General features: G+C 39.4%; 1 protein-coding gene across 1 annotated transcript; it reads left to right on the forward strand.

Annotated features, from left to right (window-relative positions):
- The first annotated feature begins 991 nt into the window (after positions 1-991).
- LOC137277352 (arrestin domain-containing protein 3-like) lies at positions 992-25959 on the forward strand. Its single transcript, XM_067809044.1, has 7 exons — positions 992-1252; positions 13598-13744; positions 15091-15317; positions 17893-18075; positions 18270-18452; positions 18809-19145; positions 24195-25959. Exons 1-7 carry the CDS (start codon positions 1135-1137, stop codon positions 24341-24343), a joined length of 1344 nt encoding a protein of 447 aa, XP_067665145.1. The 5' UTR covers positions 992-1134; the 3' UTR covers positions 24344-25959.

The following is a 25959-nucleotide window of genomic DNA, read 5'->3' on the forward strand; positions in this document are numbered from 1 at the left end:
GAAAAGACAGCTGATGTTAACACGTGTTCTCGCGATACTTTTGCGTTCTTTAACATGTTTTGGGAGGGAAGGCCGAGGTGTATCATTTATTCTTTCCTTCATTCACATATGTACTTCTTTCTTTTATTCTTTTTCTTTATTTCTTTCATTCATTCAAATAAGTCTTGCTCTTAATTCATTCATTCATTCATTCATTCATAGTAAAATTCCGACTGATACAATAAACTGGCCGAAGTTCTGTTAAACACAACTAAAGTTGCGCTGGGAACGAGCCAAGTCACTGTGTGCGTTGGAGCATGACGAGACACACGTTAATTAGTACAAATGGTAAGAAAGCAAGTGACCTATCCCTGTTGTAGAGTATCCCTGGTTCTAGCAAAGCACGAGGCATATGCATGTGTACATTCACACTCTCACCCTCTTTAAAAAAGTACGTTATTTATCACCGTTCACTCGACATGCATGTCATTTCATTCAAATCAAATACATATCATTCAGTGCACATACGCTTTTCTCTTGCTTCTTGCAACCCTGTTCGTTCAGCCTTGCCCTCAGGTGTCGGTTCCAGCTTTTCACACGACTATCAGCATATACTTTCACAGCACACAAAAAAAACCACGACAGCACACACTCATTTAATCGAAAACACATTAATTAATATCAAAAACAATACATAACACACCCACTGTTAAACAATAAGGAGTATCCAACCCATATCGCCTTTCATCACAACTCCCGGATCTTATTTACCCAACCCTAAGCAAATAATCCAAAACACAATGTAAATCTACCGCTCGTTGTCTCCTACTGATTTCAACAGAATAGTTATCACTCTAATTTTATATTGATGTATGAGGCGTTCAAAAGCAATAATAAAAGATATATAATTATAATTCTCGACACTTATTGACCGATTTAGGTAAAATCAGCGCGAAATGTTATAGTAGATGGCTTTAGCTACAAGTAAACAACAGTGTAGGTCTACTATACAGCCTAGTTAGAGGATTCGCACTGAGACAGAAAGAGTTGCATCCCCTGAAACACATACCGTTGTTTTGTATCAACCATTCCTCACCTGGGCGAGTGAACTGGCGATGTGGACTCGGTGATGCTGCTGCCAGTTTCTTCGCAACCATGGGGAAACTCAACATGTTTGTCGTGTCCTTCAGCAACTTGCAAGGAGTATACTACGCTGGCCAGACCGTTCAGGGCCATGTGACGGTGGAACTGACAGACAAAATGAAAATGAGAGGTATTATAGAGCTATCTTACTTCGTCACTTTCTGCGTTTCGCTTGACAAGTTTTAGTTAGAATGAGGGAGGTTCGCAAGTTAGCGCTTTTCATGACGCAGTATTGATGAGACAGTCCTGTGGACAGGGTTAATAATGTCATTCAGAAAAGTGAAATCTTGTTATCCAAACAACTTTCTGTAACTGTCCAGTCTGATGTACAAGGGGCCAAGGGACTGTATCGTGTGAGCCATAATTCCGGGTTGTAACGATGTACGATGTGCGATGTGCTACTGCTCTGTGCATTTGTTACTCGCATTTGTTGGATTACGTTACGCTTTAAGTTGGGAGATGTATGAAAAATAATATATTACATTGTTGTTCCCCAACACACATGGTTGAGAGAAACGTGTTTGAGTGTGATCAGCGAGCGGCACTGAAGACATCGCAATCAGTGAACTGTCGTCTGCTTGAATGCGAGACTGAGTAGATATTAACAAATGCATTTTGTCACGCACTTGTGCATGTCAACAATTAACACCATAGGATTTGTCAAGTAATATATAATGGGATAACATTAGTAACTAACGCATAATTTTTATTTAATTTATATTGGCAATACTAATCGAGTTACTAATTTGTGATACCCACTGGGAACAGGTCCAAATGGCCAAATGGAAAAATAGCCCCATTGACACTAGTCAAAATGGCCTCACAAAACAGTCTAATGGATTGATCTAATGTAATATATTGGGATGTTGGGCTTGGTGCATGTATAGCTGATCAGCTGTCTAGACATGGCAATGAATACAAATCAGATGTTGTGAGCGGCATTGTAGTGAGTGAGTTTAGTTTTACGCCGCACTCAGCAATATTCCAGCTCTATGGCGGCGGTCTGTAAATAATCGAGTCTGGACCAGACAATCCAGTGATCAAAAACATGAGCATCGATCTGTGCAGTTGGGAACGATGACAGGTGTCTACCAAGTCAGCAAGCCTGACTACCCGATCCCATTAGTCGCCTCTTACGACAAGCACAGTCGCCTTTTATGGCAAGCATTGGGTTGCTGAAGGCCTTTTCTACCTTGGGACCTTCATTGGTCGTGAGCGACATTGTAAAGAAAAATGTCTATCAATAAGACTTTTTAACATTCAGAACTTTTTTATCAAGAGAAATATTATCATGTCTTGTTTCAACATGATGTAGGAGCCTTATTTCAGCAGGTCATATGTAAACTTCCCTTGTTTCTATGCCCAGTGTGCAAAATTCATGCTGTTCTTGTTGTCCTTAGCTAGTAAAAATTACTCAGGACCACTAAATGACAAGTTTGTAGCGATCCAGTGGGCAAGTGGATTTTGTATTGATTGTTAAGTAAATCTTCAAATGACATTTTGGACCAGTGAAGAACAGACAGGGCCACTGATTATTGTCCATTCACAAGTTCTGCTGTCTAGTAACAAATTTTGAAAGTTTCTTTCCCACGTAAGAAACTATGCTGAAATGATGCTCCTATCACAATAAAGAAATTGTTCATACTTATATTCTGATCCGTCCTTATTGTCCCAATATTCTGTTAAATCCAGACCAAATCCTAAACAATTCCTTATAATTTAGCCAATTAGGAGATTGAAGTTATGGTTGTATATTATCCTGCAGACGAATTACATTAGTCCAGTGCTGTTTTGCTTTTGTCATGCAGGTATTTTCCAGAGGAAGTCCTAAACACACCATGAGACGTAGGTCACCTTAAATTCTTGTAAATCATTTGCCAAATGAAGTCTGTGTACCTTTGATAATCTTGCTACATCAGGTTCAATAGATTTTATCACAATACTGGAACTGTCATACTGTTAAATGTTTTATCAATCACTATATGTATTATTAATTCCTAAATTTCTTTTGATAATTATGGATCTTGATGAGTGGTAAGAGGTGACGGTTTGACAATTTATGCCGAGAATTACTCCCTAAATATCTGTATGTGTACAGGTCTATATGATTGTATGTGGTTCACAGTTCAGTTTTGATTTTGACTATTTTGATTTATGCAAAATCACTTCAATTCATGTAGAATCACAGATTTTTTTTTCTGTTTCATATTTTTTTGTTTGTGGCTATAGGGCAGTATGTCCTCGCTTCCATGGTTATTCAGATCATATGTTTATTTATTCAGAAAGACCATGAATAATTTGGTGCTTAAGGGTTCCATTATTGTATATAAACTAATACAACAAGTTGATGGGAGTTACAGCAAATTGATTGGAGATCGGATAAGTTGGTAATTGGATAAGTTGGTGAGAGATCAGGGGCAAATCGGTAGGAGACTGGATAGTCTATGGGAGATGATACACGTTTGTGGGAGATCCGACAAGTCGATTTTAAGATCTAATATATGTATACTGAACCACAAGAGAAATGATGCTTTTCAAAACCAAATGCAATAAAATGTTGTTTTCATTCTGATCTTATTGTTTTGTTTACATGTTTTTCAATCCAAATTGACAGTTAATACCAACAGCAGACTCTTTTCTGATGAAAAAGGCATGTATAACCAGGACATTTTAGAGTTGAAAATTTTCCATAAAAAATTAAAGGGGCACTGATGCAGAGCAATTCCCGTGGACTGGTGGTTTTTGTTATTGTTTTTCTCCCGTGTGTACTCGGATGATATCCCAGAATTCGTGACTGGTTCGTTATCTCTGCTGTGCCTCCCATATGCACAATTGATAGTTTATGTGTAGACTGATCAACAAAGATGAAGTCATTTTACTTCGTTATTATGAAAACAAATCAAACACCTTGAAGTTTACTCATCTGCCAGTGTTATAAAAAAACCGTTAGGACTGAAAAATAACAAAGTCAGTGTACGACTTTAAATTTTGTCTTATAAACCTAATTAGTTCCTTGTCACATTTGAATGCATTTGGAAAATTAATTGAAAAAAAAGCCACACGGTCTGCTTATACTTACAGTGAATTTCTTACATGATTTTAATATCTAAACATTGTATTGATTTCCAACGTGAATCATATTTCACAAGCACCCTATTCACGATTTAGTGCATGTTTTCTGTAATACAGATTCTGCTGAATGCTACAAGAAATAAATTAAAACAAAATGCAAATGTTAGATTTAAGACAGTGGAAAGTTAAACCTACAATGTCAGGCTGTTACCTCGTTCAGGAATGTATCCATCAATATCCACATAAAAGAACGATATTCCATTCATCTGCAGCTGCTAAATAATCCTGCTCTAGGTCTTGTGTCTTTCAACAGTCTAATATGCGAAAAAGTGACACATCGTTTGGAAATTTTTCACACTGGTGTATACATAATCTCACTGGTCACCCAGAACAGCACACCTGGCAACTAACGGTATGATATCCGCCATTAGTTAGCCAATAATGAGCAACAATCAATCAATCAAGGCAGTGGCGGTTAATTCTTTGTAGGAAGGATGTTGTTTTTACACTTGTACTTTACAACAGGGTGTATTCAGTATAGATTACGTAAATCTACACTCGTAAACACTGCCTTTCTGACAAATCAGCTGTGGAAGTAATTAATCAATCAGTGTGTTATCGGTTAATCATTTGATCAATGTTTGCATTTGTAACTCAGCTGATAATGAGACAAGTTAAGTTTGATGCTGAGGCAATTAGAGTGCAACTCACATGATAGCACCTGGGCTGTAATACAAACACAATAGATGGGCTTGGAAACTGATTGGCTTTGACTGGACTGAGTGGACTAGACTTATTGAAGGGGACAAGCAGTTGACTACAGGCAGTGGCCACGAGAGGATGTGTCATGTGAGTGAGTCAATATATTGCTGAATTTACAGATAAACCCTCTGGCATCACTTACATGCACATATTACATAACATGCAATACATTGGCTACTACAGACCTTAATTTATAATATTAAGTATTTACTCCAGACAGGAGAAATGCCAAATGGGAACCTATGTTGAGTAATTTTAGTGGTGTTACCACTATTTATACCTGTTATAAATTCATTAACTGACCATCAAGTGAATGATACAAATAACACGTGTAGGTTTATACCATCAAACGCGAGTTACAGCAAGGAAGATGGTATGCAGCCTGAAAACTCTTATGGGCCGAAACTGTTTTGGGGATACCAACGGAACTTCATTGTTATATAAGAAATGCACATAGGTATTTGCTGTGTATTTGAATAAATGGGCTTCATCATTTTTTTTACGTAAGAAAATTTTCAGATTTCTCTACCAATGGTCATTGTTATTAGTTTACGAATTCAGATAAATCAAATGTGTGTTTTGTTTATTATCATAGATAATAAACCAGTGTTGTAGCTACCAAAATTTATGCGTGATGTTTGCTATGACAGCTGGGCCAACTCTCAAAAGTATCCAAATATAAAGCTTTGCAATCTTTTGGACTTATATAAAACAAATGGCTTGCTACGTGTATGTAGACATCATAATTTCCCATGGCATGATTAAATATTGAGGTAAAAACACAGAAATAGCATCAAACTGGATCAGTCACTATACCATCCAGGCATCAGAAAAAAAACTACACTGCTGGGATATTTTGTTACAATCAGATAAGGAATACTATGGATATTATTAAATAACAATAACATGATAAATAGCATGGACATCCGGCCTCCTCACTTTTTAGGCTGAAGAAATTCTGCTATGTGGACAGGAGCCCAGTCCCTTTGTTCGTCACAGTTGAGGGAGCGGGTGCTGACCAATTTGCTGCTTAGTTTCGTAATTAGACCGTTGGTGAGAAACATCATTCGCTCCGCATCAGAGCAGTCAGAAGGCTGGATGCCCATCATATACCAGTATTTAAAAATATCCGTGGTATTCCTTGTCTGAATGGAACATAATATTCCAGCAGTGTAGTAGGAAGCCATATGTTTCATACAAGTCCAAAAGATTGCAAAGCTTCATATTTAGATAGTTTTGAGGGTTGGCCCAGCTGTCATAGCAAAAACCATACCTAAATTTTGGTAGCTATGGTAGCTATGATAATATAAACACACAGTTGATTTATTTGAATTTGTAAACTAAAAACTACTTTGCCATTGGTAGAGAAATCTTCAAGTTTTCTTGCATAAAAAAAACTTGTTACACCTATTTATCCAAGTACACGGCAAATGCCTGTATGTATTTCTTATGTAACAACGAAGTTCCGTTGGTATCCTCAAAACTGTTTCGGCCCATAAGTGTTTTCAGGCTGCATGCATCACAGAGATTACATCTTCCTTGCTGTAACTCGGATTTGATGGTATAAACCTACACGTGTTATTTGTCATCATTCACTCGATGGTCAGTTAATTAAATAACAGGTTTAACTAGTGGTGACACCACACAGATTACTCGACAAAGGTTCCCATTTAGCATTTCTCCTGTATAGTGTAAATACTCAACATTATTAATTAAGGTCTGATGTGGCAAATGTATTACATGTTATGTAATATGTGCATGTAAGGGTTTATCAGCTGAGCTACAAAAACAAACATTAATCAAAAGATTAACCGATAACACACTGATTGTTTAATTACTTTTATCCTCTACAGCGGATTTGTCAAAAGGCGGTGTGTGTAGATGTACTAATCTATACTGACTACACCCTGTCAAAAAGTGCAAGTGTAAAAACAACATCCTCCCTTCAAAGAATTATCCACGATTGCATTGGTTGATTGATTGCTCATTATTGGTTTACTAAATTACTTAGAATGGCAGACATCATACAATTAGTTGCCAGGTGTGCTATCTTGGGTGATCAATGAGAGGTTTATCAGGTTTTCACCAATGTGAAAGACCTGAAACGATGTGTCACTTTTTCGCAAATTAGATTGTTGCAAGACACACGACATAGAGCAGGATTATTTACCAGCTGCAGATGAATGGGATATTGGTCGTTTATCTGGATATTGTTATGGCTAAGAATTTACCGTGACAAACGATGTAAGAAATCCCTTTGAGAACCAGCAAAACAGAACAAGGACAAGTCATAAACGTTCAAATTATGTATTATTATGCAACGAGAGCAAGGTATACAAAGTCACAAGTCAATTTCACACTGCTGATTACAAATACAATTCAAGAGAGACAAAATCTAAGTTAGTGGGTCACAAAACACAATATAGCAAACTCACCAAAGTCTTAGTGCGAGAGCTAATCAACAATTCAGAATGTAAACACAGCGATCGGTCTGACTGCAGATAATGTAAGTTCAGGCGTTGACGGGTTTTGATGATCAAGCGTTAGCAGTGATGTATCCTATAGTTAATATGAATGAGTGTCGCCCTCAACACGCAACCAGTCTTTTTATATATACTAAAATACATTTCCCAAAAGTTCGGGCACTTACGACAATCGTCAACACTAGAATGCCCTCGAATATGTCTCCTGGAAGTAAACACATAGAAAACTAGGAGCAGATAAATTCCGGAAAACCAGATTCCTAAAAGGGTTGACCATCTATTAAAACGAAATGTGACCCATCATAATTATTATTCAAAACACTGAATGTTGTGACCCAATAATAATTATTACTTAGTTGATAACAAAATATACAGAAAGTACTCACTCGAAACAATATTGATGGATACATTCCTGAACAAGGTAGTAGCCTGACATTGTTGCTATAACATTAGTCTGTTTTAAGTTCATTATTTGCATTTTGTTTTGATTTATTTGTTGTAGCATTCAGCAGAATCTATGTTGTAGCATTCAGCAGAATCTATGTGACAGAAAACACACACTAGATCTCGCATAGGGCGTGTGTGAAATAGGATCCACATTGGCAATCTATATGATGTTTAAATGTTACAGTCATATTAGAAATTTACCATAAGTATAAGCAGACTGTATGTTCTTTTGTTAATTTTCAAAATCATTCAATATGACGATAAACTAATAAGGGTCATGAGACAAAACATAAAGACATACACTGGCTTTCTTATTTTTCCGTCCTAATAGTTTTTTACCATTTCTACCACTGGCAGATGATTAACCTTCAAAGTGTTTCATTTGTTTTCATAATACATTTGTAATGACGTGAAAATGACTTCACCTTAGGTGATCTGTCCATAATTAAACTCTCAATTGCACATACGGGCAGTGCAGCAGAGGTCACGAACCAGTCACAAATTCTGGGATATCATCCAGGTACTCACGGGAAAAAAACAATAACAAAGGGAACAAATAGTCCACAGAAATTGCCCCATTAACAAAGTCATTCTATACTGGAAGAATTTGATGGTACCAAACAAAGTTTCAGAAAGGCACTAATGAAAGTTACTAATTATTAAGATTGGATATGAATCATTTTTGTATGACGTAGGACATTATTTCGTTGTGAGGAGCCTAAATTGTCATGACTTCTATTTTGTTAGTTGTCCGGTGAGTAGTGTGCACTTCTGGGCCCCACCATTGACTTTAGAGGTTCTCTCTGTATATTGAGAGAATGGCTCAGATGAACTTATAGTATCAGAAGTCATACGAGAAACCAACAAGTTCTTCCAGGACGTTGTAAACTGAGGTTGTGCTTAGACAAGAAAAACTAGGAATATCTTAGGACTTTTTGTGAAAACCATTCCAAAAATAAACGGACTTGAATGCCATACTGGACTTATCCTTGAGTATACCATCTGGCTACATCATCCCCAGACCGAGAGTGAAGGAAATACAGATTGCCTAGGGAGAAGGGTATAACACCCCAACACCCTTAGCTAACACATATCTACCTAACCCACCTAAAAGGCAGATGTGTTTGTTTGACATTCATGAAAATGAAAATGAAAATGCATGTGCACATCGTGACAACCCTGCCAATGAAAGCAAGTCCCAAACTGGACTGAAATCCATCCGTCCATACGGTGGGCGACCTTCAGTAACATCACACTGTCAAGACCAACAGATTGTGCACCACCATCAGCAGGGGCACTTCCCCGGAGTGACAGAAGGAGCATGTCAGACTTTTGGGACACAACACACCCGTCAGTGCCAAAACAGTGTGTCAGTGTTTGCATCACTCATCACAATCAAAATCAACTGCAGCTGGCAACTCAACATCGAAATTGGTGCTATCAACAATGGAGAACTGCTTTTTTTCTCATAAAAGCCGATGCTATGTTTCGACAGTCTAAAGCAGAGTGATTATATGGTGAAGTCCTAAATAACTGTTTTCAAATGAGTATATTGTTGAAAGGGACTCGTGGCCATGGAGGGGTGGTCCAGGTATCATGGTGTTGGATGCAATCGGTCTGAACCAGATAGTTGGTACCGTTCTGTTCCAGAATCATGGTTCCATGTGTTCAAAAATATGTTGCCATATGTTTATATTGCCATCAAAATCAACATTGTCATGTTTATGTTCAACCAGGAACAGTCCCCTCCACCAGCCTTGAGGTGGTGATGGGTTGTTTTTGGAACCTAACAGTGTACTCCACCACATTTTTTAATCCAAACACTTGTACCTCATCAGCCTTAAAATATATTCATCAAAGATTGACAGAAAACCAACTGAATATTATTTCCTGAACTGGATGAAGTCGCTCAAACACTCGAAACTGTGGATGGTTTTCGTTACCAGCATCAACTGGAGTGAGGCGTGACTCAGATTGCGTAAAAGGTATGAACGTGGAAAGGGCAATGAATGTCACCATACTCGTGGTGGTCAGCATGGGTATCAGGGTGACTGGGTCGGGTTGTTATTGACCACCATAGCCGTCCCCATCTGGATGGAAATAGCGACCGGGGTGTCGGTATTGGCAGGAGTAGTTCTTAAAATCATTTCACGTCTGCAATGGAAAGCGCTGAAGTATGACGAGAATAGGCCTTGAAGCCAAGTTGAACACAATCAACAATCATGTTTCCAAAGCTCTAATGGACAGTGAAATCTCCACCGAAGAATTTCGTCAGGTGTTGGTGTTGAAAATGACTGTAGGCATTAGTGAAGATGAGAAGAAAAAGCTCCCCGAACATGGCAGACAAGAAGTCATTCAAACCTTTCTGACCCAGAACAGAGACCTCCTCAGAAATTAACAGATATCAGTGTGCTGATTTAATTCAGATGAAAAACTTAAATTAACATCCAACTCCCTGTCTCAAGGCTGTGGTGCTCAATCAGGTGTTGCTAGGTTTAGCATCCAGCTTGCTTGCCTTGGCCACAGGCCAGCTTTGTGGATCCTCACTTGCAAACGTTTCCAACGCTTGGCCAACTGGAACTCACCTCAACGCCACTCAATGAATCTTACGTCCAATGCTGTACCATCACACCGCTGGGACAGCTGATAACCTCAGAGCAAGTTTTAAGGGTCTAGGCTCGAGAGGCAACCTCACATCCAGACTGTATAGGAATATTGGCTAGACACCACCCATTTTCTCCTGTCATCCCTTGACAGTTTAGTGAAGGCCAATGACACCTTCACCATCTCAAATCTGTACCCGACTGCAGCGACTTGACCTCAGCTGAGAAAGGGCGTGTACCACTAGAAATACATGAACGATTGGTCAACAGTTTTAGGAGACACAATTACCTCCCATCGACTGCTTTTACAGTGACTTAGCCATCTTGAACATCTCATGATAATCACAAGCATACCCACAATGTGTGGGACAAACTCAACTGCCAAAATGTAGGCAATTATTACAATCTCTACTTGAGAATGGACGTGTTCCTACTCGCTGACGTCTTTAAAACAGTATGAACTTGCCCCCGAGTGGTACTACACCAGCCTCAGTTTGTCATGGGATGCACTCTTGAAGAAAACGGGTGTCAAACTAAAACTCCTAATGGATTATCTATGAGTCAGTATTGCCTAACAGGAAGTTTTGAATGATGTGGTGATGAGATTGACATAATGAGCATCACACCGGATTCAAACAAAGGTTACATACTCAAAGTCGATCTGGAGTACCACTCTGAATTACAGAAGTTGCACAACAGTCATCCGCTTGCTCCTGAAAGACTCATGATTGACCAAGTGAGCTTTTCACTTTATGAGCAAAAGTTGTTAGGAATCAATAAATTAGCGTCTGTTATAAAACTGGTGCCCATCTTGATGGATAAAACCAAGTGTGCAGTTCACTAATGGAACCCACAGTTCTACCTGTTATTGGAGATGAAGCTGACCAAAATTCACCGAGTGCTGCAATTTGGTCAAAGTCCATGAATGGAGCCCTATATCAGAATGAACACTGAGTTGCAAAAACAAGCCACGAGCAGCTCTGAGAAAAACCTCTACAAACTGATGAACAACTCGGTATATGGCAAAACCATGGAGAATGTAAGGCAGCATGTCAACATGAAACTTTTCTAATCACACCAGGAGGATAAACTTGGGAAACTCATAACGAGTCTGGCCTGGAAAAGGGAAAGGTGCAACCGCCATGCCAGAACTTGCCAAAGCGCTCAAATCTCAGAAGAGAAAGCCAAAGCCTAGCTTAGAAAACAAGCTCTGTGGTTAGTGTACCTGCTGGCACCTCGGACCATACCCAGGAACATTTTCAACATTGTGACTCGAAATCGCTTCAATCACGCTGGCCTCATGTTTCTACTGCACGGCAGGGTGAGACATAAAATCTGCAAGTACGCCCTGACCATCAACATCACCAGTTGACAAGGAAGCCAAACCGCTGAAAACCAAGAATTCAAACGGTCGCCAAAGCCTTCGAATGCATCTAAAAACACAGTCGCTTGACCGAGCGTGCCGTCTTGCAAATTGAGCTGGTCGCTGGCTAAGCGCTTAGATCAGGGGAGGCACAGCATGACCAGAGCCCACTGAAGCCAAGTCATCAAGAGATTCAGTTGCACCTTAGCCGAACACCTGTTCTTGCATTAGTGTGCGCAGGATTTAACCCATCCCCAAACGGAAAAATGGAATGGGTCGCGCACGTGCAAAAGTGGTGGATGCCATCAACACCGAAGTCACCAGACCTGTGGGCAAAAAAACAGTCGAAGCCATCCGCATAAAATATGTCACTGCCGAAGCATCAACACCAGCTCGGTGATCAGAAAATACAATCAGCCTGAGGTACTTGTACCAGGCAAGTGACAGCAGGAAACATGCCACCAATCCCATATGGTCCGTGGAATTGTAACAGGTTGACTGAATTGACATCAAAGACAATGAACCAAACTTGTACTGTTTGAAAAATGGGCTACCGAGAGAACTCATGCTATGTGCACTAGCATGAACTATGGCCAACTAACTATGCCAGTAGAATGCTCATGCTATGACTGCTGGTGTGACCTATAACTAACTATGCCAGTAGAACGCTCATGCTATGACTGCTGGTGTGACCTATAACCAACTATGTCAGTAGAACGTTCATGCTTTGAGTGCAGACCTATGTTCTTACCCCCATCTTATATACTACTATGGAGAAAATGATGCACTGTATAAAATCTGATTTTAGTTTAGTTTACAAGTCTAGCAAGCGCTGTGTTATGAGCGCAACGTTCTGTTTACACACCCAATATGTTTCGTTTTTTTTCTAAACACTTGGTGTAAGTGACAACGTGACCATTTTGAATTTGATTGTAATATGTATGAGGAATTCAGCAATGCATGTGTCAGAACTGAATTGGAAATATACGGCCTTAGCCTTAGCAAAACTTGATTTTGCAAACAATCTACAGTACTGCAGTATCCAATATGGCAGAAAGCTCACTTTGGCATTCGTGTTTGTGTATTTTCTAAAACACCCCAGCCTGTTCTAGGTTTATCTGCAACATTTAAGAATTATTGAGATGTTTTTCTTCACAGCTGTTGAAATATTTGTTTATGTTCCAAGGTTTAGCCATAAAGATGACGTTTTGACAAACGACCAAGAGTAATGCTTAAGTATTTAATTTGGTAATTGTGAGAAATATTTAGGTGAATCCCTAAATTTAATGAAAATATTTACATTAAGACATTAGATAATGATGCAAGATAAGTGTTTGACACAACCGTTTTAACCAATGCCATTAACCATTGATGCCTTAGGGATTTAATGTATCATTAGGGTTTAATGCTGACATTAGTTAATGTATCATTAGGGTTTAATGCTGACATTAGTTAATGTATCATTAGGGTTTAATGATGACATTAGTTAATGTTAGTCTATATGTGCATACAACCACTGGGGCTTGTGTTGCTGAAAATAATACGCCCAGGGTCCAACAAGCCTACACGGATATCCATATACATAGAAAGAAGGTTCCTTCTTTCTATGTATATGGATATACGTGTAGGCTTGTTGGACCAAGGGCGCATTATTTTCAGCAGTAAAAGCCCCTGTGCATACAACCATAGCAATAAGCCAGAATTCTAAGTGTAAATTCAAACCATGTTCATTAATATTGTTTCAGGCATTCATCTTCAAGTTGAAGGTATAGGTTATGTGCACTGGACAGAGACTGAAACCACTGGATCTGGGGATGACCAGCAGACAAGAACTGTTGACTACTCTGCCAGCGAGAGGTACTTCAAAGAGGACATACTGCTGGCTGGTAGACGTACGTAACAGTCCTCCTCAAAATATATTGCAGTGCACCCGCTGCCGCAAATGGTGCAAATAAATATTTAGATGTGTATTTTATCTCATTCCATGTGCATACAACATGCTCTTTCCATAATCATGAGGGTCCATATAAGTTTGCCTTAGTGAATAGTTTTAGAGCAAATCCTCCAAGTAAAATTACACAATGCTATGATATATTTCTCTTGGTAAAACAATATAGTTTAGGTATTATGTTTTACTGATCACTGGGTCAAGATTCATCCTGCTATGTTATTCAGTTTGTTTTAACAAGATCGCTGGTAAACGTGTGCACAGCTGATTGCTATTTCCGGCTCTGTATAAGAGACAGATACACACAATAATCTTAATCCCTTGCATATAATACAATGCTTGGAAGAGACAAATTTGAACTGAAAAGGTAAATAATTTTGTATAGTGATGTTTGATTGCAAATTTGACATGTTCACTGTATGGAATACAGCATGCTACGGAATATTGTACTGACTGAGACTTTATTTAAATGTGGGTTTTATTTTCATTTCTCTACACATTCAACATATGTACATATATATTGTACCATCCCCAATATCTCCAGGGTATATGTTGAGAAAAATCTCCACTAAACCCTGGATACATCTACAGCTTGGCCCGATGATTATATTATCCTCCCTTTGCAGGCTTTTTATCCAGTCAGGTGTCTACGCAGTCCCTTGAAATGTCATCACCACTAGCCTATCTAAAGTTGCCAAATTGTAAAATAGTGTTGTGTTTCTGTGACTTTTTGTCTGTCACAGCTGACATGATGCACTGCTTGGAGCATTGTACCACTGAGTTTCACCCTGATCAACAAGTGCTAAAAGCAACCTAAAACCAAATTCACTTCCTGAAATAACACTGGGAAGGCAGTGCCCCTTGTCATCTCTCATTGACAGATCTATGTCTGGTTCATGTAACCATGACAACATGGCGGCCATCTACAAGCGTTGGTTGTATTGTTCTTTATGGAAATAGGGACAAATGGTCCTCAACTTATGCATGTTGTGTTGTGGCATGCATGAAACAAGTTCCAATATCATTTTTTTCCATGCATGCATCAATTCAGTCTTACTGAGCCAAGCTGATTAATATAGCTGTGGCATTTCACTACAACCACAAGCTTTCTTTATAAATGTTTATGATGAGTTTAGTAGTAACTTGCCCTCACAGCTGACTCAGTGCAGTGCTTGGAGTATTGTACCATTAAGTTTCACCCTGATCATCGATAAGTTACTAAAAGCAAGACAAAAGCAAAGAACACAATGCTCTTGTGATCTCTGCACTCTCTACATCTGTTCCTTGTAGGGAAGCAGCAGTCGGGGGATGACATCCATCTGCCTGCTGGTCGCCACACTTTCCCATTTGTGTTTCAACTCCCACCAGAACTGCCATCATCCTTTGAAGGAGAACATGGACATGTTCGATACACGGCTAAAGGCATCATTGATAAACCATGGAAGTTTGATCACAAAACAAAAAGGGCATTCACAGTGATTTGTTTGCTGGACCTCAACCGGGATCCAAATGCTATGGTAAGCCATTGTGAGCAGACCAACCCTGATATGAATGCAAGCTCACTTCATTTCTTTTATTTATACAGGTAAATAGTGTTCTGATTATGTGGTCTGGTCAATCAATCTTAGGTCCATCACCTGTACTGTGGTAATACTGTAACTTAATGCATGGTCCTGAATGTTAAGTACAGCCTATGTAGATGCAAGAACACAAGTCTAAGCACTCACATCAACAGGGATTTATTGAAACGCTCTCAGTAGGTGTTAACAATTATCGTTGACAATCCATCAATGAGGTTTAAGAAACTAAAAGAAACAAAATGATTCTTTTAGCTAAAACATTAATTTAAGCATTTAGATCTAGCCTTTTTGAATGTTCAAATATGGGATTTCAAGACTATCAAATAAAACAGTTAAAAATTGTTACATACAACACTTGAATATTGACAGACAATGCATTTCAGTAACATGCTTCAGTTTTGTATCAAATTACACAGTTAATAATGGTCAAAATATTCCAAATGATAGTTCCTACAATATATGCTATTCAAATGTCATATAATGCATACAGTATCTAATGAAACGTACTCACATTTGTGTTGCCATACAGAGAGGTTTGCAGACAGCCAAGTGACCATGTGGGTAACACCGGGAATCAGCCTTTGCATGAAGTTTTTATGCAAGGGTTAGGTCATGTGATCATAAATACTGAAATCGAGGCTATGTATTTATTGATTAAATTTGCAAACGTTTTTGGCATTGCGCTGGATTAGAACTCTAGCACCTTGGATCACAAGGCAAGTATGCTAGCCATTATGCCACCACTTAATACGTTCATACATGCCTGGATTAACATTTTACTACATATAAAATTTGTATTTAGCATTAACAGGCTACCAGAACGTAGCTTGAACATTATTGCCTATCAAGATGGTTAGTACTTTAACCTCCCGGATACCACAGGGACACATATGTCCTTCCTCTTCACCCCTCACGTTAAAGTCCAATACCATTCTAAATATACCACGTATATATACGTATATGTAATTATACTTCACAGTTTTGTATTCTGTTGAAAATTCCCTGTTTCTTGATACCATCCACTATTATCTCAGACCAAGCTAAAGTGCTTAAAATTGCCTTTCAAAATAGACTTCATCGTAAATGTCACCATTTTTCACAGTATACAAAATCACGATTTCGAGCATTATTTGCTGTGTTTAGAAATGTGAAAATCGCATAAATACTGTGAGTATTGAATTTCTAAAAATAACATATTAATGATCACTGATATTAAGTTTTCATGTAACCAGTAATGATAATTCTGAAACGTCGCCGATGAACCCAGAATCGGTTGGGATATTTTTGAAAATGCTGAAGTGAGCATTTTGCCATATTGGATAGTGTTTACAAAATCACGTATCGAGAAGGCTGGTCTTGAGACGCCTGTTACATCACGTATATTTCATAGTCAGCTGCAACAAATGCATTATTGAATTCTCCAAACATCTTAGAATCAAATTACTAATGGTCTTTGTCACCAATACCAACTGACTAGATAACACAAAACGAAAGACACTGGGTATGAAAACAAATGTTGTGCTCGAAAGACTGTGCTTGTTTTAAATGTAAACAGCGAAAAATTCTGATTTTACACTGCGTAACATTTTCAGAAATTTTCCAACATCCAGCTGTGTAATCATTGCTTACAATGGCTAAATACGATTAGAATAATCAGGGGAAGAATATCATAGCAGGTAATAGCAAATTAAAAATAGATACAATGCAATCATTTGATAATTCATAAGAAACTGTCGAACTTTTAGTGAAGCGTGAAGCCATGACTGACGCAAAATCATGCAGAACTTTGACGTCATAGAAGAAAATGGATTTTTGAAATTTATTGCGGGTCATTTTTGATTATGTGCGTATGACGTTATGCAGTAGCACATAAATACATTTCATATACACTTATGTCGTTCAGATATCAAGCAGTAATTTGTTTGCTCACTCTTTCTGTAATGATGACAAATTAAAAAATTGTAGCAGAGTGCTTTTATTGGTGCACGATAGAAAACAGAGAAATTTACTGTTTTTTATCCCATACAAAAATTTTGGACAACATTGTGCAGTGTCTTTTTCTCAAACCCCTTAGGTAGTCACAGTTATATTTATGCCAACGGATAGGAAATTAAATATTCTACATTTCTGTGTAATTTGTGTCTGAACAAGGACATCTGGAGGCTACTGAAATCATACTGGTCTTATCTTGTGTGGCGCAATACATGTATGTTATGTAGAGTCCTCCTCGTGAGGATCTGATGATCATGCACTTGAAGCGTATGCTTGTGGTTTTCCTAAAGTAGTGAAGCAGTGAAATCTCTGGAAATTTGTTCATCGCAGCATAAAGAGCACAAACTGTATATTATCAGGTCAACCTACACTCAGTGGTGGACCACTAATGTTTAAACTTTGAACATCAATGTTTAAACCTTGAACATTATCATCAACACATACCAACGGAGCAATGAAGAGTTTGTTCAGTGTGGAGATCAGTGTGTTGGTTAACAGATACAGATTTGATCTCTTGTAGATACCAGCTCAAGGTGCCAATTCAAAGACATTATGCTGCCTGTGTTGTGCATCAGGACCAATCTCTGCCATCTTCACCATTGACAGACAAGGCTATGTTCCAGGGGAAGCCATCGTCCTGAAGGCTGAAATTGACAACCAGTCAAACAGGAGAATAAAGTCATCATCTGTGAAATTTACAATGGTGAGTTTGATAGTTCTAGGCGCAAGAGTTTAGTTTATTGTTTGCAATTTTCAGTGTCATTGCATGTATTTCTGTGTTTTATTATGCTGTGTGAATAAATGTGAGATACCGGTATAATTTTTTATGTTAGAGGGTCATGCTTTACATTTATGTTGCCGTTTCTTACCATATTGACTCTTTACCCTTGGCTGCAGGTGACAATGTTCCATGCTACCACCAAAACAAGAACCTCAAGTCGTGTGATTGCCAGTCTGAAGCATGGGGAGATCGAAGAGGGCGGACATGATTACTGGAATGGTGACCAGTTGGTCATTCCTCCTGTGCCGCCATCGTTTCTTTCTGGCTGCAACATCATTGACATCAGATATGTTGTGCAGGTGGGATACTCACATGAACATACCAGTATTCACTGAATCATTCCACATCCGAACAAGACTAGATGCATAGATTGATGCTCATGCTGTTGATCACATGATTGTGAGGCCCAGACCTATTTTCTTATAGACTGTATAGACATGGTTTTGTTGTGGATATTTATACAACAATTTCTTAATGACAGTTTGTCCAACAGTGATCTTGAACATTACTTTATACTACTTTCTGTTCGTCTTCCTGTACACTTGTAAATGTAGTTACTTCTCATATTTACAGAATGAAGGTCATCATGCATATCTTTTGGGGTTATAGCTGGTTCTCCCTTGTTTCACATCTCTGTTATGTGTGCTCTTTACAGCTCGAAGTGACCCCATCAGGACCTAGCTTTGACCTTAAGGTCCCACTACAAGTAATAATTGGCACCATCCCTCTGCAAAGTGTTCTTGCTCAGCATCCACCGATGGCCCCTCCTGTAGGAGCCCCTATCATCATGCCAAATCCTGGAATGGCTGGTGGAGCCTACCCTCCACCTGGTGCAGGAGCTTACCCCCAGCCAGTGGCAGGAGCATATCCCCCTCCTGGTGCAGGAGCCCCCCAGCCAGGACCATACCCACCTCCAACAGGAGCCTATCCTCCAGGAGAGTCTCTATCCCCATCCTATCCTCCAGGAATGCTGAAAGATTGGCCAAATTTACGTGAGTAGAATTACATCAAACATGAAAACAGCACTTGCCACAAAACCTTTAGTTGCAGGTCATCAATGGGAAGGAATAGGTAGCTCCAGTTTTAGACCATATTTTACAGATGATGTATATGAGATCATTGGGCCTCTCGTGCATTCAAGGACAGAACCATAACATAACTACTCAGCTACATAGTATCCATCCACATGTCAGTCATGTTGTGACACACCAGAACATTCCGGTACTCTCCTGGTAATCTGTTTCTCCAGATCTGTCCACATTCATGCATGCTGGGGATGAAATAGAGCCACGTTGTTATGAAGCCCAGAGTCCGCCAGACATGTAACAACATTCCCCAAGCTTTCTTCAATCACCTAGTGTTGTCTCTATATCGTCGTCAAGCATGCATGAAAGTCAGTGGTGGATGCACATGATGCTGAATTTGTGAACTGACATTTGATGCTACATCTCTTGAAGGGCATATCATGATGCCTACAGTGTAATCATACAGATTGCGATAATACTGTCAACAGTCAACAGTGAAAACACCACAAATCATGTTTTTATCTTTTTGCATTAAAACAATGGCAGAACATGAAATAACACGCAGTTATTTTATTCGAGAAGTATAGAAGTATTCTTTGTACAATTGTTTCCTTAAGATATTTTCGATTTAAACTAAAACATGATTTAACTGGCTGAGATTCTTTTGCTTGTGTGTATATACTTCCCTGATTCGTATCGATAGATGTAAGCAGTGTGAACTGTTAATACTCTAGCCGTCATTAGGGCAAAATTACAGATTATTTATTTTCGTTTCGATGAAATTAGATTTTATCTCACCGGCAACGAATTCTCTGCCATAGAACTGCTTAAAATCAACAATGAAATCATCATTAAAAAAGCCGACAAAAGCTCGGCTGTCGTAATCCAAAACTAAAGACTTCATCGCGAATCCGAAAGATAACTTGCCGACATTCAGTTTTATTGCAAGTTACGTATACACCATGACCCCACCGAATCATTTAGCGCAGAAATCAGTAGAGACCTCGCAAACCTCTACTTAAAGGACGAAATGTCACACAACGTTTTCTTGGGCCCCTTCCCCAGTGACTGCCGAGCAGGCAGATTCAATCTCCTACCCAAAGTCCACAAGTGCCTTAACCCCGGGAAAGTTCCCAGCCGTCCCATCATCAGTGGTAACAACACTCCGGCTGAGAAAATCATCAGTCTAGTAGACGAACACATCAAAGTCTTCGTCAAATATTATGACCGTTACATCAGAGATACCACCCACTTTATCCAACGGTTAGATTCCACTACCCTTCCCCACGAACCTGGCATACTCCTGGTCACCATGGACGTCACGTCCGTATACCAACATCCCCAATGGCGACTGCCTTGAGCTGTAGCCCAGGCGATTAGACGATTCAAACCCGACTGGCAAATCACCCCACTGGCATCTTCAGTTTGCTCAAAACGGTCGTAGACAAAATAGTTTCGTTTTCAATGGCACTTACTACCTCCAAAAATCGGGTGCACCGCAGTGGGCACTAAACTTGCGCCCTCTTATGCAAACATCTTCATGGGCGAATTTGAAAATAAACTTTTAGCCCCACACCCAGACAAAGCTCACCTCTACCGGAGGTTCATCGAAGACATTTTTATGATATGGACACTAGGACAAACATGCCTAAACTCATTTCTGGATTATCTCAATAGCGCACATCGCATCATTAAATTCACGGCTGGATTTTCAAGAAACAAAGTCGCATTTCTTAACACCTAGGTCTCATACAATAAAGACCTCCACAAACGGGAGTTCACACTTTATGGCAAACCCACCGACACGCACTCGTAAGCCGCTTGACCTATCCCAGACAACTACGACAAAGCGGTGAACAGACAGTCAGCTTCGCCGACGATACGCGCAACAAAGCGAATTGCAAAATCTGCAAAGTATTAAGCAACAGTGACACTTTCACCGGTTCCGTAACCAAAAAGGCCGTCAAAACAGGAAGCTACATTTGCCAATCCCATAATGTAGTATACCTCCTCACTTGCAAACGCTGCAAGAAACAATATGTAGGTGAGACCAAAAGATGTTTCAGAATCGATTAACAGAACACTATGCTGACACCACGCACAAGCGCGACAAACCTGTCGCACTTCACTTTAATTGGGAACATCATGGCAAAATGATCTTCAATTCCAAATCATAACCCAACTCAAAGACAATCCGGACTCTTGAGACAATCACGAAAAAAAGAAGATCTCTAATTAAAGTGGATATTTGAGCTCAGTATGTTCCACCCGCAAGGACTTTGTGACAGGATTGTAAGCTGAAATGTTCCTTTCGCCTTACCTATTCTTTATTTCTGATACTATCAGTCACGATCCTTATGGACAAACACGGCACCTAGCCCTCCACACAGCAGACACTCACTCACTCAATGCCGTCTTGTTTACCGATACTGTAAATACATCGGTTCAGCGATCAAGCGAGAGGCTGCGAGAGCGGAACTTTCACTCCAGAGGTGTTATGGTTTCATTTTCGAGTTTGAGGACGTATTAATTAATAAAGTTAATAACATGGGTGTTATGTCGTGGAAATTAGGCAGGATGTTATGGAAACATGTATACGTGTGCGGTACGTGTGCATAGTTTTGAATGTCACCGAATTCTTAGCGTACATTTCAGCTTGAAATCGGAGCTAGTCGATGTCTGCACGACAATCCAATATGGCAGCTGCTGCTCCTTTACTCTATTAATATATATGACGTGTGTGTAGGTCTATGGTCTACAGTGCGATATCGGGTTCCTGTGATAATTGTGAAGGCAATATCGTATAATTATATTTTTTTTAGTTTGAATATATGTGTTTTATCAGCATTTCCATCACTTCTGTTGTGTTAATATCAGTCATGTTGGTGGTCAAGCTGAAGTAGTGCGGCAATGTTGTGCATAGTGAAGCGTCGTGAAATCAGACGCATTCAACCCAAAAATTTCGAACTGCAAATGTGGCGAATTCCCAGTCAGCGTCAAAATCCATGGAGTTGTTGTTATGACCCGCCATCATTGTTGTCAAATGGAAGTAGTTTGCACAATAAGACTTGTTAATGCGCGGTGAAACGGCCTAAAATCAGATATCGTCAATACAGAATTAATGCAGTATGCAGAATCCAGTATTTTCTTGAGTCATGGTAGAATTGTAAATAAATCCCAATTACAAATACCTTAATTTTAAACAGAAGTCAGACTGCTGACAATACAGCCACAAAATTTACTCTGTTATCACAACAATTCAAATCGGAATCACACCCGCAAACAAGGGGAGCTTAAAAAAGCTTAATCAATCAACCCGATAATACGGCCAGTCCACGCCACAATGCTCCTACGGGGAGTCCATCAATGACAGCTGTGCCGCCATGACATCACAGCATGAGAACGAAACGCGTAACCAAGATACCCCTCAGCTCATCAGGCCCAGTGTAGTTATACATTTTGTTTTATTTCCGATCAAGTTTGGTCCTCATGTCAGTTACAAGTACTGATGACTGGGAATCAGATTCAGTGTCCAGAAAGATGGAGTGAATGGGCAAGAGCAGTGTATGATATAGCAGCCCGTTGCATGCTAGTTACATGCGTGCTTACAACTTTATTTCATAGCCAGCCCTGTGGGCCAGTACAGTTTCCAAGGGTATATATTCGACCACGTCATTGACAACAGGAAATATTTCAAAAACTGCGGCTGCTGGAAGACATATGCATGTATAGTTCATGATCAATCAAACCATAACTTTACAGATCAGTCTATTCATGGTTTAACACTAAATGTGACAGGGAGAGTTATAAATCCCATGTGTACATTGCAAGAAGAACATGTTGAGAACATTCTTGCCGAAGACACTCAGATTGATTCTGACTTTCTGATTCAGATGGCATTGAAACTAAATGAATCAAGCGGCCACCATGTCATGTAAACCTGAAGTGTGCTTCTCACTGTACTTTAGGTCAGCTTTTGTTTTCCCAGAATAACCGCATTTGAGGTTTTTGTTTTGGAGTAAGACCACTTCCCAGGGTTTAACATCCCTAACTTTATATGAACATCAAGGTTCAAGTGACCCATGGGTGTTTGAAATCAAAGTATCGTACAAGAGTATAGTCAGAATACAAAGGTTTTCCGACGCGGGATTGGAACCGCAATTCTCTCATCCATAGGCAGACACTCTACCGCACGGCCACCGGACTGACGAAGGTGGACGAGTTAAATTACCTGATTATAGTTACTGTCATTACATTGATTTTACGCGCGCTTCAGTTATTGTTATATAGCTTCATTAAATGATCATCTACATTGTAATTACCTATCACTGGCAGTATATATGATAGAGAAAACACGCCTCCGAGGTTTTGGTAGACAGTGTAATCCCGAGGGGCGATTTTACTCGTATACTTATAAATTTGCTTTTGCACATTTTTACGTTTACCTCACTATAAGTAATTCATTTGTGACCAAGTGGGGTGGGTCTAAAAACATAGCACACATGAGTGTATCCAGTTCATTTTGTATTCAGTAACGTGAATGAATGAGACACATAGGGCAACCTCACAGTTTAACTTCTCTCTCTCTCTGTCTGTTCTCACACACACTGTCTTTGCCCTAAATTCTCATGCTTCCTCCTCTCTCTTCTCAGTAGATCTTTCACTCTGGACCAATGGTCAGGCAACCATTGTCCTGAGTGCCATATGCTAACCCCAGACAACAAGCATTCATAACTTTATCCCCAGTCACTAGTCCTGTCGCAAGTATTCAGAGAAAGATAAACCTTAAACACCCTGTCACACATTAATTACATTATTTTACCTTTTCTCTGTTACCTATTTGGGGCCAGCAACATTTTTCAAACACTGATTAGAGATTAAGTTATAATTGTAGATTGAAGGAGCACCTAATGATTGCTGACTTTCAAACGTACAGCTACCTCTGCATGTTTTAGTTTTCACCTGATCCATGTTGGATGAGTTGTGATTATCATTGTGAAATGCTGCCTGTTTCAGCCCCACCATCATATGGAGAGTGTGTGTTTGGGAAGGTCGACATCAAGGAGGAAGGGGAGAGTGAGCACCTGCAGGGTGACAGCAGATATGCTCCCATGTATACGTACTATGACTGGGGCCACAAGCCCTCCGCCCCGCCTTCAGAGTAGTCATGAGTAGATCGTAAACCGTCTATACGTACTACAGCTGGGGTCACAGCCCCTCCATCCTTCCTTCAGAGTATCAGGGAAAGACGTACAATGGCTCAGTCACAAGCTGTCTGTCCTTCAAGCAGAGTAGATATTAGGGACCTGAGGTAGATGTCTGCATGTACAATGACTCTGGCCACTTCAGAGTAGGTATCGAGAGGGCTGTTGTAACTCCTGCCTACTCATGCTACAGTTGTGGTCACAAGCCCTTTGCTTCTTCTTCAGAGTATCATGAAAAGACATACATGTACAATGATGGGGTCACATGTTGGTCCGACAGTTATCAGTGAGGCCGAGGTAGATGTCTACACATACTACAATATGTTCCATGTGTGGATTAAGCATTCTCATCATGCCAAAGGAATAGGTTTGTTTTCCAGCTTGGGTACAATGTACATCATGGAACCCTTTTTATGTTGCAGTTGTGCTGCGTTATAGCATAATGTCTTCTATCTCTCACTTCTAATGACAGGAGCCTCAAGCAAACCACCAACCTTCAGAGTAAAATATTACAAGGCTGAGATAGATTGTAATTCCTGCTGCCACTACATCTGGGACGACAAGCCTTGCATCCATCTTAACATTATATGCCCGGTGTAAGAGGAGAAGGGCAGCTTCACTCTGATACATGCTGTGATTGAACTCACTGCCAAGTGTCTATGGACGACTGATTATTTATACATATGAATCTCAAATCACCCTTCATTGTCATTTTCAGTTGTAAGAATTGATTTAAATGGAGAATGAATGTGTGTTTGACATAGAAATAACTGATTGTCATGACACTTAGCTCGACCTTTGAAGTGGCTATAATGCACACATGTAAGAAAGTAGTGTGCATATTAGGGGTATTGTTTGTATTGAATACTGTTTTAATGAAGATGAACACTCACCACTGTATAGTGATAGGCACCTATTTCTTCTCTAATACTGTTAAATGACTGATTGTAAACAAGTGGTAAGTAAGCATAACTCATTTTTGCAATAACTACATGTTCTGGTCCAGGTAAGAATGGAACAAGACATTATAACCAAAGTGTTAATGTATGTTATGTACGTATCATGTTTTATCATTCACACTGCCAAAGAGCAATAGAAGATTGTCAATGTCAGTATTGTAGATGTGAGTTTGGGAAAGGGTACACAGTTGCATAGATGTAGGAAGAGAATGGACTCAAGCTGTCTGCACATATTGTAAAGTCAGCATAGTATATGTCAGTTGTGGAAAAGGTACTGAGATACAACTGCTTCCGATGTGTGTGTCCTTTCTCCTTCCTGTGATATTTCAAAACTACTGATCCATCAAGTTATATTTTGCCATGTTTCATGTTTGTTGACTCCACTATTTTTAACAAACGTCAATGGTTACTTTTATTCACAAACATAACCTCATATTGCAGCAGATATCTTTTGACGTTTATCAGTTATTTTTGTGGAAGATGCTACGAATATTATGTTGTTTATACATTTGTAGTACCTTTACACCTACCTGTTAAAGTCAAGTTTTAATTCTGTATTTCATGTTTTATTGGCATTCCCAGAGGCAGGAAGCAAACAAGAATAAATCTTTAAGGGTT

This window comes from Haliotis asinina, chromosome 3 (genome assembly GCF_037392515.1).
Source record: "Haliotis asinina isolate JCU_RB_2024 chromosome 3, JCU_Hal_asi_v2, whole genome shotgun sequence".
NCBI lineage: Eukaryota > Metazoa > Mollusca > Gastropoda > Lepetellida > Haliotidae > Haliotis > Haliotis asinina.